Raw genomic sequence first — 19,668 nt, forward strand, 5'->3', positions numbered from 1 at the left:
CTAGTTTTTAAATATCAATAGCTATACATTACCTTCACAAATTCATTATATACATTACCTTCACATAAATTCACAAATGACCATTTTTTTTGTTCTTTATAAAAATGCAAAGGTTGAAAACTGTTGTGCATAATAATAATTTGGAACATGCATTTTGAACACATTTTTAGGGTTTTATTAATTAAGACTGGCCAAAAGCACTCTCAGCACACAAGTTAAGATTAGGTATGCGATGCTGTACTCCCCACGCTTCCCTTCCTCATCTGTTTCTGTCTCCTCCCCCTTCAGCTTGTCCTGGCTGTGGGCGCCTCTCCCTTCCGCAGCCTCGCTCTGAACGTCATCAACTTTCTCCTGAAAATAGACAACAGTTCACGTTTCAAATTCCTTTGGCATTCCAGTGCCCCAGACTGCTACCTTATCAAATGTCAGAGGTCATGGGGTGTGACTGTGACCATCCCAGGACTGAATCCTGACCCAGTACTGATTTCCCAGTTAACATTAGAGAGCGGTAGCCTCTTATCTTTACGGCATGGACCGCTAGCGTCTGGGGAGCATCGTTGGCTAGCAGTCGGGCCAGTCCCTGTGGTTGCTACAGTAATGGGATGGGTGGTGGGTGTCCATGTTTTATGTGTGTTTAAGTGTGCTGTACTGGTGCAGAGTTTTCAATAAACTTGTAATTCAGTATGTCTGTGTTTAAAAAACAATGTTTTAAGTCGATTCAGCACTGTTTTACTCAGCACTGTTTTAATCAGATCGGTATCGGCCGATACGAAGCCTCAGATATCTGAATCGGTATCGGAAGTGAAAAACGTGAATCCCTACACACACTTTTATCTCATTTTTATACAAGGGAGCCATTGAGGGTTAAGGGCCTTGCTCAGGGGCACCTCAGTCATGGCCTCAGGTCTGGGGATCAAACCCACTACCCTTCGGTCACAAGACCAGTTTCCTGACCACCAGGCTATGACTGCCCTATCGTTGGGAGTAACGGCCGTCAACACCCTCAGGTTTAATCCTGAGGTCTGAGAGAAAGGTCAAAGGTCTCACGTTAATGACGGCATCCTTCTCAGCCAGCGAGGCTCGCAGCTTGGCCGTCTCTAAGGGTGTGTCCTCGGTTGCCGTGCTGACAGGTTTCCGGGCATCACTTAGCTGCCTGCGCAGGTCCTGCAGTTCAGCTGTGCATGCTGACAGAGCCTGGTTATGTCTCTCCACACACTCCTACACACACACACACACACACACACACACCTTCAGCTGGTTCTCCCTCCTCAGTGCACTGTTAAGAGCTTGTGTTTTAAAAAAAAAAACTGACTTTCGAAAATCTTCTTGCTCCCTCTCTCTGCCTCAAACACACACACACCCACACAAACAGAAACACACACGCTTATATTGATGGTCTCCTCAATGTGTAAAAGCAGGTTGTTCAGGCGCTCCACCTCTCTCTCCTTCTCCCTCACGCTCAGCTGAAGCATGTGGACCTCATTCTCATTCTCCTTCTCCTCCACAGCCACAAACTTCTCATCCAGCGCATTCTACACACACACACACACACACACTGAGGTTAGTGAGGCTGCTTCAACAGGATGGCAGCGGTGACTGATGGAGTGGCAGGAGGTACTGCACCTCCAGAGCCTTCTCCTTCTCCCTCAGCCTCTCTCTCAGCTTGGTCAGCGTGATGTCACTTCCTCCTGGTGCCTGGTCCTGCTCCAGGTCCTGCACCATGTTCATGTAGTCCTGAGAGAGAGAGAAAGAGAGAAGAGCGTGTGTGTGTAAAAGAGAGAGAGAGATTTAACTAATGATGTTAATTACAGCTCACTGATAATCTCCTAATTAAATATTCATCAGCTGTTAGGATTTTGTGTTATTTAGGTGGCCATATGTGTGTGTGTGTGTGTGTGTTTGTCTTTATTACATGTTGGGGGCTGCAACACATTAGCACACTCACTCAGTGGGAACCACAAAATTTCAGCCAAAATCACTTAAGCTGACTCAGGAGAGAAGTGGTTTTGCATAAATTGCAAAAATATGAGGTGTGAACACATTATGTAATAACTTAAAAAATAATAAAAATAAATAGCAATTGGTGTAATAAATTACAATTTTCAATAACTTGAAAAAATTATTACATTTAAGATGTACAGTTAATTTGAACAGTTAGAAGTACTGAAGAGCTCCACAGTCTTGTTCTAAGCAGTGTTAATTTCATTGACGAATAATTTTCGTCATAGTTTTTGTCAATGATCCTTTTTTTCATGACGAAAAAATGAGACGATAACTAAATAAAAACTATACGAAGGGATAAAAACGATGACAAAATTAATGGACTTTTTTTTTTTTTTATGGCCCACCTCCACCCCCCCATCTTTGGAGGACAACTTTGTTTTTATGTATAGATCAAATGACAATTATAACAATTCTGTATAATATAGTGATAACAATATGCAAAGTGATAATTATTGGGGTTAGGTGGACCAAGAAAAGAGGGGGGGGAGAGAAAGAATTAATGGACATTTTCATCAACGAAATAAAAACTAGACGAAAATATTGGCCAGCGACGGCATTCAATCAGATCTGATTTATCTTTTGAGAAAGGTAGGGATACGTTTATAAGAGATCCAACCGTAACTACTTTAGCGTAGTAGCGGGACAAACCGGATAACTGTCCAATCAGTACTAACGTCTTCACATCGCACAGAACCCTGGAAGACCATACCAGCCTGTGAACTGTGGTCACTCATGAAATTCAACTCGAAGTTAACTAGACAATGTCAGCAGGGAGAAAGATAAGAGGCGATATATGGACACATTTCTCTTTTGACTTTGAGAAAAAGAAGACAGTGTGTAAACCATGTGGGACGATGATGTTGGGAAAAATACGACAAATGAAATGACATCTGCAGGCTATGGCATTGTTGTTTTTACGGCACCCAGTTTTATATAGAATGTAATATGCATTGTTCATAACAAACTCCATATGTTTTCAGGGAAAGCGGGCCTACTGGTCATCAATGTTTTGTTATTGTTATGCTCAATAACTATAAGTTCAGGTCAATAAAGTTGTTTAGAAATTTGTTTTTTCATTTTCATGTTTCATTTTGTGCAAGTGTATATAATGACTATTACACCATTAATATTTTATATATTTTAGTCAACTAAATTAAAACATATTAATATTTTAGTCAACTAAATTCTTTTGATAATTAGTCGACTAAATTCTAATGATAGTCGACTAAAACTAGACTAAGACTAAAAACAAATCCAATGACTAAATTATGACTAAAACTAAATGTCATTTTAGTCAAAAGACTAAGATTAAAACTAAATAAAAAATTGCTGTCAAAATTAATACTGGTTCTAAGGCCTCTCCAAAGTGCCACGCTTTTACGTAGGGCTACGCCCCCCCTCTAGCTGTCACTCCGGGTTCCTGCTTGTATCTGTGTGAGTGTAACCCTCACATTTCGGTTTTCAATCCACCGCAGAATCTTTACCCACACATTAAGAAGGACGATGGCACCAAAGGTCTTAAAATAACTGATCAAACCATTTGCCTCGGACTTTACTTCACTTGTCAGACTGCAGGTGGCTAAGACATTCTAGTGCCTCAAGGGTGGAGGGCAAGTGAGCTGCCACAACTCGTACTGCAGCAATGCGGGCACTCCATCGAGTGTCAGAGAGACGATGAAGAGAACATCCCGTCTTTTCTTTCAAGGTTGCCCATCGCTCTGGGCTAGCACTGAAGAAATGATAAAGACGGTTTACAGAGCCCAAAAATGTTGCAACCTCTGGACATGACTCAGCCGCATGGACACCAACCAGATTGAGCGTGTGAGAAGCACAGGGGGAGAATGTAGCAAGTGGATTGACTTTTAAAATCTGAGCTTGTACTCCTTTCACCTTCCCAGACATGTTGGCTCCATTATCATATCCTTGTCCTCTACATTCTTGTAAAGGTGTGCCATTGGACTGCAACGCTTCTACAATCAATATGGGAATTTCCTGGCCTGTCTTTTTGTCAAAATCTTTGAATTCGATAAACCTCTCAACTATCTTTCAAACACCACAGTCTTCTTTGTCGTGATGTACATATCTTACCAATAGCATGTTCTGTTCTGTATGAGATATGTCTGGTGTTGAGTCACATATGACAGAGTAATATATTGCATCTTCTCTTTCTTTCAGGATAGTGTTGAGCACTCTTTTGCCACAGAGCTCAATAAACTCATTCTGAGTGTCTGGACTTAGGTAGTGAGTTAAACGTGACCCTTTCTTATTAGGGTTCACACACGTAGTGTGGGAAACCTATTGTTTTTTGTCTTACTTTTTCTAAGTGCTCATGTAAGAAGGGATCATAATGGGGCAACAACTCAAGAGTTCCAAGAAAACTGCCATTATGGACATCATCCAAATTTGAGGTTTTGCCTCTGAATGCAAGATTTCTTGAAGCCAAATGAAGAGTTACATCCAAAAGCCTCTCTAAGATCTTGGTATGTTTCTCTGTTTCTGTCTGGAACTGTTTTTGAAGGTGCCCATCTACTCCTGTGGCCACCACTAATGAGTGCTGAAGGCTTTTCCATTTTACATAGCACTGCTTATGGGGAGTGTGTGTCTCATGTTCTGGGAACTTTCTATACATTTTTTGCCACTTAATGTCTGATAACGTAAGTCCATCCTTGCTGTTCAGTGCACTTTTTGATTGCCTTGTCTGCTCATGTGAGGACAGAAGGCATGAGATGCAGAACAGAGCCTTTGTGCTGTCACTGTGGATCAACCAGTCCCTCCTAATCTTCTCACGCCCTCTGGCCGACTTAACATATTGAAGATGGTCAGGGAATGCTTTGCCGTCCTTGTCTTTGGGTGCCACTTTGGTCAGGTCTACACTTTCACTAGCCAGTCTGCAAACTAGAGTCTCTCTCTGCTGAGCAGTTAGCTTGTCTGGCCACAGTCCTGGATCCTCTGACATCAACTCCTCTGCATTTCCCTCACTTGGTCCTTCCTTTTCTCTCTGCCCAACCTCCTCACTACTCTCAAACACATCTACAAGCATAGGAGAGGAATGTTGGAAAAAAGAAATTTAAAGGTGAATAACTTAATGTTTAAACTTAATGTTTTCCTGAAAGGCTATGGAAGAGCAGAAGTGAGAAGGCCTCAGTGGCCTTGAGGAGAATAGAATGGGCCTATTCAGTGTAAGCTGCAAAACAAGCAGTTTGAGATAAGGAGATGGACGGCTAGAGAGGAGCAGGGGGGGGCTCTAAGGAAGAGTAGCAAAGGTGGGGGCAGATATCGAAACTTAGAAATGAGGTATGAAAGGGAGGACATCGCCCAGCACGAGGACTTTTTGCTTGGACGCTGCTGAGATCCACTTGGGTTAGGTAGAGTTCTAGGCAACTAGTACCAGAGAGTTTGTACCACATATACTTTGACTATATTGTATTCAATTATATTCCATATAAATTAATCTAAAAGAACTTTTGGTGTTAAGACTTTGCTTGGGTAATTCAGTCAAAACCAATTGGTTCATCGGGGCAGTGTTGGGGCCTATCTGGGTCAAGAAAAAATATCCCAACAAATGGTAGCAGAGGATGGTTTTGACTGGAGTTGAATTCTGCAATTAGGACGAGAGAGGAGGTCAATCCGTCCGTGAGGTGACTGAACTAAGCCGCGCGGCCTGTTGAAAAGGTAAGGAGCCATTCTCTCCTATTGACTGAGTATCATAGGCTAAATTAAAGTTCAGTCACTGAATGGTCGAGGCGAAATACTCTCTGTAAATTTAGTGTTATAATTGTATACGTGTTACAAACTCGATATATATAGACAGGAGGATTGCCCTACGACTCAAAGTCGGGAGGAGGACGCCCTGTAACTGCAGTAAACGGTTAAAGAGCAGGTAGCCCATCGGTCTTAAAAGGACGGTGGAGGACGCGCTCAGAGAAAGTAGGCAGCCCACGTTCTAAAAAGAACCTTGGTTCTAAAAGAGAACGGTGGAGGACGTGCCCAGAGAAAGAGCAGGTAGCCCACGTTCTAAAAAGAACTTTGGTTCTAAAAAAAGAACGGTGGATGACGCGCTCAGGTGACGAGTAGGTAGCCCACGTTCTGGAAAAAAAAGGGAACTATTGTTCTAAAAAAAAAAAAAGAACGGTGGAGGACGCGCTCGGTCACGGTTAAATGAATGAGTAGGTAGCCTGGGATTCCAAGAATAATAGATTCAGAGAAATCCTGGAGGACACGCTCAGCCGGTTTTGGGGCCCCAGTGTGTTTTGTTAAAATTGCGTGTGTGATTGGTGAAATTACAGCTGTATCTGTGTATGCGTGTTTGCAAATTTGCAGTGTTGGTTTGAATTCCATGTATCGTGTGGTTATATGTTGAATAAAGACCTGTATAGATTGTTGTTTGAGCATACGTGCTATAATAAAAGTTGTGAGCCCTTCATTGGGGGACTTATAAACCCACGCCCATAAATCCCTGAGCCATTATGCGAGGACGTTTGAACCCCTGAGTAAATTGCATGAGCTCCCAAGAAAGACGTTCATCATTGTGTACACAAGCACAAGAGAAACATTTCATAAGAGGTTAAAGTGTAAAACAAAAATTATTGTATTATTTTCATGCATGAAATTATAATTTGGTTTGTGACACTGATTTAAGTGCTGGAAGTGAAACTCGCGCGAGCTGTGTTGAGCTGAAGTTGATTGGAGTGTGGAGATATTAACTTGTGTCTGTCCGCCCTTGGGGTGTGCGCTGGCGAATTAAAGCGCTTGCGAACACGACGATAAAATGATAAAGTTTACTGAATTGATTCTGGGGTATTAAAGCGCTAGTGAGTATAACGAAAAAGTGATAAAATTTACTGAATCGAATTGAAGCAAAAGTGAATTGGGTGTAGTTTGAAAAATTGGAGTTACATCATGGATAATATTAAAGGTTTGGAGGATTATTTAGTTGATACTATGGAGAAGCGCGCTGTGCCGAAAGTGAGATCGGACACAGTGGTGGATGTTAAAAGGTGTTTTGAGAAAATGCGATCCGAAGGGTTGTGGCCAGACCCGGACGATCGCGGTATATATAAGGTGGATTGGGAACATATTGAGAAGCCCTGGGTTACACAAATCAAGAACGGTAGCCCGCGAAGTCACTGCAGCGCACGCAAGCGGCGAGGGTCTGAGATAAAGTTTAAAAGTTTAAACTAGTGTTGCCACCTTTCCCGGTTTTCCCGGGACTGTCCCGGTTTGTCGTCTTTTTAATATTCGGTCCCGGCAAAAAAAACTAGGTTAGTTCAAACCATGATTCAGACTGTTTCTGCACACTTTAAATCTGTTTTTTTCTCGCTGTGTCCATTTTAAACCCCTCCGGTAACGTTTTACGTTAAGTTTACGTTCGCCACGCCGCGCTCAACAACTTACGTTCTTTTAATTATTATTATTATTTTTTTTTTTCTTCTTTTCTTTTTCTTCTCCTTTTTTCTCCTACCTCTGTCTTTTCCCTTTTTATTATTTCTCTCCCCCTCTTTTCTTGGTCCACCTAACCCCAATAATTATCACTTTGCATACTGTTATCACTATAATATTGTTATCACTACACTATATATTATACAGAATTGTTATAATTGCCATTTAAATCTGTACATAAAAACAAAGTTGTCCTCCAAAGATGGGGGGGTGGAGGTGGGCCAAAAAAAAAAAAAAAAAAAAAAAAAAAAAAAAAAAAAAAAAACAACTTACGTTCGCCGCCCACCCCGCTCAACAGATTACATTCGCTCAGTATGACAGTGTCCTTGTTTTTTGTCAGACCTAGGTGGCAACCCTACTTTAAACTGAGATAAAGTTTAAAGTCAGAGATAAAGTTTATTTATCTCTGATCCATATCTATGAGTTACTAGTTCGCTCTGGCGCCAAGCACTGATGATCGATCTCGATATAATACTTAATTTGTGTCCATTTTACAGGCCGCCCGGTAACAACTTACGTTCGCTAACCCCGCCACCCACTCCAGGTTCAAATCTCACTTCAAGCGATCTTGAAAAGTTGGCAACCCTGAATAAATAGGTAAATAGATAATTAAAATGGACTACTAAATAGAGGAAACCATACAACATTTACTCCCTATTGTAATGTACTCACAAAAAAGCAAAAACACACCGCAACTTCCATCGCAATTTTTTTGAAAAACACCCGCAACATCAAACATTTTAGCCCGCAACAATCACATTGCAGGTAAATGCAGGGTTGAGGCAGCAGCAGGTATGGCCATTTCTACCTTTAGTGAATATGATTGTGCCATGCTGACTAGTATGGAGAGGTTGTGGCTGCAAAGCACAATCTTACTGTCAATGTAATGAAGCTGATATGATCAGAGCACAATCTTACTGTCAATGTAATGAAGCTGATATGATCAGAGTATCAAAAGCAGAGGCCGTCACATCTACCACATCTGCCAGCGTGAAACATAAATGCAATCCTGAGCACAGTGTGTGCGCTGTGTTTCCGTTCTATTGAAGTTAAAATTAGTCATTACATAGTTCTGTTTTGCTGTTGTTTGTCTTTCTATCGTTGGGGATGATCTATATCACTGCTGATAACTATGATTAGATTTTGAGTAAGTAAACAATGGTTTCCAATACAAATCCATTAAATTTCAAAATGTATATCTTTATGTAGTTAGTATGTATATATGTAGTTTCACGGTGATTGCTATTGGATAAAATTTTTAACCTATTCACCTGTAGAGTCTTGCCTTAAGTGTGATTTGGACCATCCAAACCGGAGAGTTTGTGTGAGAGTTTTGTTTGCTGATGATTGATGTATTTTTGTGTGGTTTGACCCAATACTGTCTGATTTATGTCAAGTTAAACACAGAGGCAAATTGTAAAAAAGCCAATTCTGATTGAGAGAAATTAACATGGGAGCTAATGGGGCAGCTTTCTGTGTTTAGTGACAAACACATGCTCATAACTTTAAAACTGATTGATCAAATTATTAGATATCTCTATAATCGACTCCAAAAACAGATAGCACACCTGTCAGATTGGAGACCCCAGAAACACAGTTGGAACAGAGTGTACATTAAGCGGTTTGGGTTGAAATAATTGAAAAATTTGGAGAAGAAGAATAATAATAAGAAGTATGAGGAATAACAATATAGTGCTTTTCAAGCACTATAAATACATAACATTAATAGTTAAAATTAGCCATACACTCTGAACCGTCAGAACACATACTTAAATGATGTTAGATCCATGCAGACACTATAGCACAGTCTGTGTGTGACGTACTGCTTGCACTGATAAGTAACTAACTGTAACCATATTGAAGATATTTTTCTGCAAGACTGAAGTCTTCTGAGCAGTAGCAGAGTTGGATATAATACTGCTTATCCATTTCTATGCACCCAAGGTTGAATCCCAGGGAAACTGATAACTGCTCCTGGGAAGCAGCATCCTTAGTTTTTCTATACACACTTTGATTAGAAAGAATCTGGACTGAGAGAGACAGTTCAGAGTTACTAAATGAAGTGTAAGCTTCACATCAAAATTAACATTTATAGTTCTATATTTTGTAACTCTCTTGCTATCAAATAAATAATGATTCATAAATTATAAGACCTCAACTTGCATGACATCAATTCCACAACAGTGGTATGTGATGTGGAGAAAGCCATAAGGCAAGAAGAAGATGAGTTAATGAAAGATGAGTTACTCAAGCTGTTAAAAGAGAAATAATTAAAAGCCCAATAAATCAGAGACAGTCAATATTGTCATTGACAAAGCCCACAACAGTATCTGAAATTATGTCCTTATTAGGCCTGACAGGCTACTGGCGTAGCTATATACCTAACTATAGTGATTTGGCTTACAGTCTTAGGAAACTAACAGTGTCTAAGGGTTTGGGTAACGGGAAAGTGGAGCTGGACTGGACGGTTGAGGCAGAGAGGGATTTAATAACTTTGAAACAAGCACTTGATAGCGCAACTGAATTAGCTGAACCAGATTACACCAAAACAATTAACCTCAATGTTTCTGTAAGAGACAATTTTGTTAATGATTGTCTCTTACAGTAAAAGGGGGAGGGTGAAGAAAGCAGGAAAATTTTTTCATAGTTCAAAGCTGGATCAACCAGTAATAGGAACAGGACCATGCACAGCATACATGGCAGGACTCACCACAGCAATAGAGAAAACAACACACTTGGTAATGTGTCATTCACTAATAATCAGCACCAATCACGGAGTAATGGCGTTCATAAATTCACAAGCCTTTTCTTTATCAAGAGCACAACAGAATAAGATAAAAGCCATATTCACACAGCCACACATCACATACAATACTGAGTCAAAATTAGTGAATCTGACTGATAACATTGAAGTAGCAGAAGATAGGACATCACATGACTGTGCTGACGCCACAGAAAGACACATTCAGCTCAGACCAGAACTGCACAAGGTCAGAATTACTAAACCAGGAGCATGGGAACTCTGTTCAGATGGGAGTTGTTGGAGACAAGGTAACGAACTGAAGGCCTCTTACGCTGTGGTACAAGCGTGTGGAGGAGAGTGGGAGGAGGTGGAATCAGGAGAGATTCCACAACCAGCCTCAGCTCAACTGGCAGAAATGGTTGCACTAGACCAAACTGGCTAAAGCATGCGCAAAGGGGACATGGACTATGTACAGGCACTACCACTAGTGCTGATTTCCATGAGAGCGACCCCATGGGAGAATACAATCTCTCCACGCATCCCTGTCCCGATAGTAGTATTTAGATGCCACACCATGTATGTAAATACACAACAATTGCAAATACAGAGCTATTTTTGTAGTGAACTTTTTGTAATATACTTAATATTTCAAGATTTTAATTACTGTTATTACTTGTCACAGTTTTCGTTCTTTCGTTCATTTTCGTTAAGGATTATAACCTTGGTATTAACCACGATTGTTGTTAAATGTGGATGTTGTATAACATGTATCAGAGCTCTCGCCCAAAGGTTGAGCAGTGTTGTGATCGAGAAGGGGGACACGAAGAACCCACCGCCATATACCATGCCACTGGTGACGGCGGATGATGATGACCTATCATCCAAAGAAGATACGATTCTGTGTGAAAAACTTGTTGTTTTTGATTAATTATGCTTGCTTTGTAGGTATTGGCAGCGTCTGCGACTGATGAAGAATGAAGACGCACCACACATTAGAGCACAACCAACAGTACATGAAAGTCAATTCACTAGTTTAAGAAATAATATGCATGACACATGGGCACATTAATAGAACGGGTCGAGGTGATCTCCCACCGGGCGGGACCTGGGTCTCGTGGACAACGTCAAGTCACGAAACCGTGGGAGATGAAGGGGGGCATCTCCAAATAGTCTGAAAGGTCTTGGCCCACGACTGGGGAGGGATCCAGAACCCACAAATCACATAAAAGAACACATAGACATTGTACTAACTGACATAGTCACACTATGAATGTATACACATTTAGGGATTTTTATGATTGTCTTTCTTTTAAGAAGTGCACTGGGCTAGATAAAATTTTGTATTAGACTAGAGTTAGACCAATGTTTTGGTCTAAAAGGGGGAATGTTGGAAAAAAGTGAATAACTTAATGTTTAAACTTAATGTTTTCCTGAAAGGCTATGGAAGAGCAGAAGTGAGAAGGCCTCAGTGGCCTTGAGGAGAATAGAATGGGCCTATTCAGTGTAAGCTGCAAAACAAGCAGTTTGAGATAAGGAGATGGACGGCTAGTGAAGAGCAGGGGGGGCTCTAAGGAAGAGTAGCAAAGGTGGGGGCAGATATCGAAACTTAGAAATGAGGTATGAAAGGGAGGACATCGCCCAGCACGAGGACTTTTTGCTTGGAGGCTGCTGAGATCCACTTGGGTTAAGTAGAGTTCTAGGCAACTAGTACCAGTGCACTGGAGAGTTTGTACCACGTATACTTTGACTATATTGTATTCAATTATATTCCATATAAATTAATCTAAAAGAACTTTTGGTGTTAAGACTTTGCTTGGGTAATTCAGTCAAAACCAATCGGTTCATCGGGGCAGTGTTGGGGCCTATCTGGGTCAAGAAAAAATATCCCAACAGGAATAGCTCATTGTATTTCTATGTTCTCACCACTTACATCTCTCTCTCTCTCTCACTCTTATCACTCTCTGGCAAAAATGTATGGCAAAAATCATAATCATAATTTTGATTGATATTGAGATCAACATGATTATTCATTGGCTTTGGTAACGTCATGAATTCATTGAGCACTGATAGCTTTTAAGCACAGCAAAGAATTGCAATGCTAAGGCTTTTTACCAGACAAAAATAATACATTGCTAGTGTGCACTTGAGCCTACTACAGTGATATTGGTAGGCTATTTACATGTTGATATATACAGCAGAAATATTGCTAGGAGGATCATTTATTAAGTTTCACTTTCAGCTCTGCTGTGTTAGTAGACAATGTGCTATAGCACACGCACTGAGCCAAAAGGCTAACCTACTTTAAACTTAAGGTAAACAACTCACATTTAGTCAGTAATTCTACCAGCAGCTCTCTCTCTCTCTAACCAAAATACCAACATAAGGGGGGTCGGAGGGGGGAGCTCGCCCTTGAATACTTGAACAATGATCTCACCTTGTCTTTGTTCATCTCTAACCTCAGGCTCATCTTCAGAAGAGCCGTCAGGACTGGCCACGGCTGCTCCTGCTGCTGCACCAGCACCACTGTTTGTTCTGAAACTGGTTAATGTTGACAACTAACGTTAGCCGGCTCATAATTGTCTTTATACTTACAGCCGCAAGCAGCCTTGTTGGCAACTAGCTAAGCTAACGACTTCACGTGAGCATACAAACAGCAGCAGCTGTCTGAGTGGACTACGTTAACTTTAATTGGACTTTGTATAATAAGCAAACTCGGTTCACCTTTGGGAAAGCTGTCAACAGTTGCCTCCCCTCATTCTGCATTTTTCTTCCTTTCTTTCCTCTTTTGATAACCTGATTTGTGCTTTTTGGGCAGCATGATGTCTAGCCCCCAGGTCATTCAATCTGGGCTCACTGACGTTACACTTGCCGGTAGCTGTTGGGCGGACTAAACCATTTTGCACAGCCAAGAGGTGGCCCCAGAATGTTCAATATGTTGAGACTAAAGTTCATTCCCTCAGTTGATGTTATCCATATATTTGAAATATTAATTAATAAATAATTAATTAGAGGGCCCAATTAAACACCAAAATAAAAACATCACAAAAAACTATTATCAGGATTTTCATGGGCCCCTCTCCCTACTTGGGCCCTGGGTGGTCAGGTCCACTTTTAGGCCACAGTTCTCGGTGTAACACCTGTTTAACTTAACAAGTCAGTAAGCGATTGGCTAAGGCAGCGTTATGGTAGCCAATCAGAGCCAGTGTTTTTACACACGCGCCCAAACACCAGTGACGCACGACACAAATGGAGAAGAGGCAGAAATGGCGAGTCAGGAGCAAGCCAAAAAAAAATTGGCATTTTCAATGTGGCGATATAAGGGTCATTCCAGGATTTTGGTACATTTCAGGGGTGGTCACTTCTGAAAATTTGATCTTCAATTTGATCATTTTAAATCATATATTTATTATCTACAGGTTATCAAAAAGTTTGATTCGTCAAGCTCAGATATGGAAGCAGTTTTTTCTTTATTAGATGTAAATTGGTATGCAGTAACAGGGTTGCAAATTTAGGCTAAGTTGTGGTCTACCCCAGGAACAGATGCTCACTGTAAAATTTAGCTATGTATACAAGATCAAGGACAAATATAATTATATAAGTATACAGAGGTGGGGACTCGAGTCACATGACTTGGACTCGAGTCAGACTCGAGTCATTAATATTAAGACTTTTGACTTGACTTGAAAAAATATTCAGAGATTTAGACTTGACTTGGACTTTTACACCAATAACTTGGGACTTGAATTGGACTTGAACCTGTTTACTTGCAAAGACTTGATTTTTTTTTACCCCAAATCTAAATTTTAAAACGCATATTTATAAAGTGCGCCCCATTAATTTCATTTCCGTCCTGACGCAGACCGGTCCTCTGCTTTTCCACACTTTGTACGTGTGTGTGTGCATGAGCTGCAGCACAACCAATCAAATGGGGGGGGCAGCGAACGTAAATTGTTACCGGGCGGGGTGTAAAATGGACACAAATTAAGTATTATATTGCGATCGATCGATCGCCAGTGGTTGGCGCCAGAGCGAACTAGTAACTCATTGAATCATAGATATGGATCAGAGGTAAATAAACTAGATTTTTTTCGGCGTGAGAAATCGGATTTGTGGCGTGAGAGCGTGTGAAGACGGTCAAATTCGTGTGTCTCACGCTCAATGCATGAGGGTTGGCAACCCTGGGTTCTGTATCTGAACTCAGGTAAGAGAGCCTCTCTCTGTCACCATCATAATATCCAGTTCTATCTCAGCATGGATTGTGATTTTGAAGACATCTACGTCGAGAAAAAAATATATTGACAAAAGTGGAGCGAGTTTTCAGCTATGGGGACATCATTCTACGGCCTCATCGTGCACAAATGACATACAGACTTTTGGCCAGTTTGGTCTTTTGCAAATGCAATGCCGAATAGTTTACTGAAATGTCTAAAGTTGCAGATTCCTGTTAAATGTTCAGTTCTTGTATTTGTTTGTGTCACTCACACATGGACACACATGTTCTCTAAGAAACCAGATAAGAGAAGAGAGGGGAAAATGCCGTTATGGTTCTTTGTATTGTACTGTGAAAATATCAGCACTTTTTATTTGAACATGGAGTTCTACTTATGACTTTTTCACAGAATATTTATTTCTGGAAAAATGTAGTTTAAAGTATGAATATTTTTGCAGCTAAGTTTAAAAAATTGAACTGTGCAATAAAGAGGTGTAATTTAAAAAAAAATTTATACTTCGTGTTTTCAGTTGCACATGTTTTATCAAGATTTGAGGAGAATACAGATTTTAAAAAGAACACATGTCTATTATTTACATTTAAAATATACCTGCAACAATGGTAAAAAAAAAAAAAGACTCGAAAGGACTTGAAATTCCAAGTTTCAGACTTGGGACTTGACTTGACGGTTGCCTGTCTTGACTCGAGACTTGACTTGAGTTGACTGTCTTTGCTTGAGACTTGACTCGGGACTTGAGGATAAAGACTTGGGCTTACTTGAGACTTGCAAAACACTGACTTGGTCCCACCTCTGTAAGTATATAAAGTAAATTTTGACTGTACTCAATATTAGTCTTACAAAATGAGGAACAGAGTTGCATTCACTGAGTGACACACACAACTTGGACAAACATATTTGGAAAAAAACCTTGAAAATTGTTAGAGCACTTACCATTTTTCTTCCCATATGGGCAGGAAATGTCCTTGTGATGCAAATTCCTTTGTGCCAGTACACAAATATTTTTAACCCTTTCTCTGCCAGATAAAATTCCTTATAGTGTAAAAACTGTGACATGCAATACAATGTAGACCAAAGAAGTTGTTTTCATAAGTAAAGGAGATGCATTTCAACAATATACAAGAGGAAGTAATTTATTTAGAGCTTATTTTAATTGTTAAATTTGGCAAAGGAGTTGGTCACCCAATGTGTGGGACAAGAGAAAACGGCCATTTTTTGAGGTGGTTCAAAGGTATTCGGTCTTTTGAATAATATCTAACGCGCTTATTTTTCCACCAAATTTTACAGTCTGTCTTATAACAAGTACCTTGTTAAAAAAATTGTCATTTAGATATTTTGGATATGTACATTTGAAATTTAAGTGGTGGGACAGGAAATGTACCAAAATCCTGGAATGACCCATAAACCTTATTTAAGAAAATACTTGAAGCTCCTAAATGTCTACCAGACTGGGTATTTGATTTACTTAATTAAGAATAGAGGTTTTATTGTTAAGTTTACTTCTGTTGTGAACAAACCAGTTGTCTCAGGTTGAGAGAATTTAATTTAATTTGATAGATGTAAATGCACTTTACATAGTGTAACTTTTTTTTTTTTTTTTTTTTTACAAAGATTTCGGATTTTAAAGGATTTTATCCTGCACTGGTCTTTTGATGTGCAATAAATATCAAAAGTTAGCTAGGGTTTAGCAGCGAACGTAAATTGTTACCGGGGGTGTAAAATAGACACAGATTAAGTATTATATCCAGTACTGATTATATCTCGATCGATCGCCAGTGGTTGGCTCCAGAGCGAACTAGTAACTAATTGAAACATAGATGTGGATCAGAGGTAAATAAACTAGATTTTTTTTTTTTTCAGCATGAGAAATTGAATGTGTGGCGTGTGAAGACAGTCAAATGCGTGTGTCTCACGCTCAATGCGTGAGAGTTGGCAACCCTGAAGTAGTGAGTAACTATAACTAATAACTTTTTTAAAGTAACATTCCCAACACTGTTTAAATAAATGTAAAAAATGTGCCATATTTTTGTCAATTGTGATTTGTCACCACAATCGAAATTTGTCCTCCGCTTTTTACCCATCTGTGCAGTTAGAACACACACACACAAACACACACTAGTGATTACTAGGGGGCTGTGGATCACACGTGCCCAGAGTGGTGGGCAGCCCTAGCCCGGTGCCCGGGGAGCAGTTGGGGTTAGGTGCCTTGCTCAAGGGCACCTCAGTCATGGCCTCAGGCCTGGGAATCAAACCCACAAGACGAGTTCCCTAAAACCAGGTCATGACTGCCCGGTGTCAAGAGATACATTGTTACTGTTAAAAATGCACTTCCAAGATAGTGAGTATTGGGAAAAACTAATTTTGCTGCTGAATGTAACTACTAGTTGTAACTTGCAATCTAACGTAGTTACTTTTAAAATCAAGTAATCAGTATCATAACTAAGTTACTTTTTAAAGGAGAAATCAGTACTCGGATTTCTTTTTCAAGGTAACTAAGCCATCACTGGTGGCCAGGTAACAGAATACTGGACGAATAAAAAAACTACAAACGACAGAAAGTATTTGTTTGAGTGATAATAAATGTTCAGTGTTCCTTTTCAAAATAAATAAATGGAAGAATTATATTTAAATAAAAAGTAAAGCAAAGGTTTTCACAATCCGTACATTATCATAACCCCAGTCAGACACCAAGAGAACATACATTCAGAACTGAATGCTAACACTCTATTCATTACAATCATGTTCTCCGGTGGGAAACATGACAGAAGTGCATAAATACTGTCAGCAGCCTTAAAAAGAACAAATACTGAATGTAAGACACAAAAATAGTGAGTGAGAGTGAGAATGAATCAGTAGTGAACATGTGAAAGAAAAAAGTGAGTAGCCATATGAACAAACAAACAAATAAACAAACAAACAGTCCTGTTCCATGATAAAAAGCTTTAAAATTATTTTTTAAATCCCACAAAAACCAGTACAGGGCCTTTACTTCAGCAGGTGACCATGTTAACATCCACCACGCGCACACACACACACACACACACACACACACACACACACACACACACACAATCCCTTTCCATGTGCATCCATAATCAGAGTTTGTTCATCATTTTGCACATAGCACTGCTAATGGTGCATTGCTAAAGTGGTGGAATAAAGAGCAGCATGTAGAGAGCTATGAGAAACCTAACACACACGCACACAAACCCAACACACACACACTCATACACACACACAAACTCAACGCACACAAACCCAACACACACACACGCACACAAACCCAACACACACACAAACTCAACGCACACAAACCCAACACACACACGCACTCAAACCCAACACAGACACACACGCACACAAACCCAACACACACACTCATACACACACACAAACTCAACGCACACAAACCCAACACACCCACACGCACACAAACCCAACACACCCACACGCACACAAACCCAACACAGACACACACGCACACAAACCCAACACACACACAAACTCAACGCACACAAACCCAACACACACACGCACACAAACCTAACGCACACACACGCACTCAAACCCAACACAGACACACACGCACACAAACCCAACACAGACACGCACACAAACCCAACAGACACACACACAAAAACCCAACACAGACAGACAGACACACAAATCCAATACGCACACACAAACCCAACACATACACTTCCTTGACCATAGCACAGTGTTTATGTGCATGTATGTCAGTCATGGCCTGGCGGTTAGGGAACTGGTCTTGTGACTGGAGGGTCGTGGGTTTGATTCCCAGACCTGAGGCCATGACTGAGGTGCCCCTGAGCAAGGCCCTTAACCATCTATTGCTCACTTGTATAAAAAATGAGATAAAAATGTAAATCGCTCTGGATAAGGGCATTTGCCAAATGTTGTAAATGTAAATGTATGTGTAGGGAATTTCAGTAGTGGAGTGTCACCTTTAGTACCAGTGTTAGTAATACTACAGTAGATCCAAACCCACCACTTTCAACATACTCAAAAAGTGCCACATGCAGGGATTCCTGCCATTTAACAAAATCAACTCAAACAGATTCGTCATAGGCAATCAAAACCAGGGCCTATCCCCCTCAATAGCCAATGCCAGGTGTGTCACATACACAGACATGTGCTGGTGTTCACAAGATTGGCGAGGGCGGAGCTTGAGGTCTGGAATGCGAAGTGAGGCAGCCTGGTGATATCGTGGTTCCTCAGCCTGATTTCTCTCTAGTGCAGGCTCCGCACATTTCAGGGTGGAGGAGGCCGGGCGGGGGTTTCTCGCATCAGCAGGCATGCAGAACGAGCACATCCACCCCATCACCTGGCTCATGCAGCTGGTGAGCCAATGAGGACATAGCCAGACCTTCTCGGTAGCCAACGAGAGAGCAGGAGGAGGGGCAAATACAATAAGCCAGGAGGCCGAGTCTTTAGCCAGCGAGGAAGCATTGGTCAGAAGCCAATCGGAAACCAGCAAGCGGCACGCATCACTTCCTCTTGGAGGAGCCGATCCGCCGCACCTGTCACAGGTGGCTGTGGATGGTGATGGCGTCCACGCTGGCGGGGATGACTGTGAACTGCTTGCGGTCGGAGCTGTACTTGAAGAGCTTCTCGATCATCTTGCGGGTGACGGCGCGAGGGCCCGTGCCGGACAGCTTCAGGATCTCCTGGGTGTCGGCGGCGTAGGTGTACAGCGCCCGGAACTGGCAGCCACCAACACGGAACAGGATCATCAGGTGGTTGCACTCGCAACGCTCGATCTCCTGCGGAGAAACGCACGTCAAACACAAACCACCGCCGCCGCGGTCAGACCTCCCAGATCGGAGGATGTCTTATGCTCTCCTGAAAACATGAACACTTTGAGTGACGCTCGTGACCCCTGCCCTGACCGGGGTCGTTTCGGCGGTAACAGGCCTCAGCTCTAGGATGCCGTTCTTCTGGGCTTCGTTGACCTTGCCAGCCAGACAGCAGTGGCTTTCTGGATGATTCACACTGGGCTCCTTGCACAATTTCGGGGCTGAGATTCACACACACACACACAGTCACAAGCATGTGTTTGTGTTCGTATCATTTCATATTTGACCACATGGAAACACCGGACAGATCTGACAGCTGGTTGCCTACACAGAAGTGGGGTTTTTAACCAAAGCATGCCAGCACACATCATGTATCCACTCCATACATATCGAAACATTCCAAGACTGACCTGACATCAGTGAATGAGGGATTCAG

General features: G+C 41.3%; 1 protein-coding gene across 5 annotated transcripts in view; it reads right to left on the reverse strand.

Moving 5' to 3' along the window:
* The window catches only part of LOC143481982 (myomegalin-like), a 23,692-nt gene continuing 4,024 nt past the window's right edge, over positions 1-19,668 (reverse strand). For 2 of the 5 annotated variants that reach the window (XM_076980222.1, XM_076980226.1), the window contains exons 2-5: positions 1,624-1,734; positions 1,383-1,532; positions 1,048-1,218; positions 1-351 (exon numbers count right to left, since the gene is read on the reverse strand). In XM_076980222.1, coding sequence (XP_076836337.1) covers positions 178-351; positions 1,048-1,218; positions 1,383-1,532; positions 1,624-1,734 — 606 coding nt within the window. In that variant the 3' untranslated portion in view covers positions 1-177. Of the gene's footprint in view, positions 352-1,047; positions 1,219-1,382; positions 1,533-1,623; positions 1,735-12,620; positions 12,725-12,907; positions 13,015-19,668 lie in introns of those variants that run through there. The other 3 variants (XM_076980223.1, XM_076980224.1, XM_076980225.1) reach the window with 3 other exon arrangements.

Source organism: Brachyhypopomus gauderio, chromosome 18 (assembly GCF_052324685.1).
Source record: "Brachyhypopomus gauderio isolate BG-103 chromosome 18, BGAUD_0.2, whole genome shotgun sequence".
In the NCBI taxonomy this organism is placed as follows: domain Eukaryota; kingdom Metazoa; phylum Chordata; class Actinopteri; order Gymnotiformes; family Hypopomidae; genus Brachyhypopomus; species Brachyhypopomus gauderio.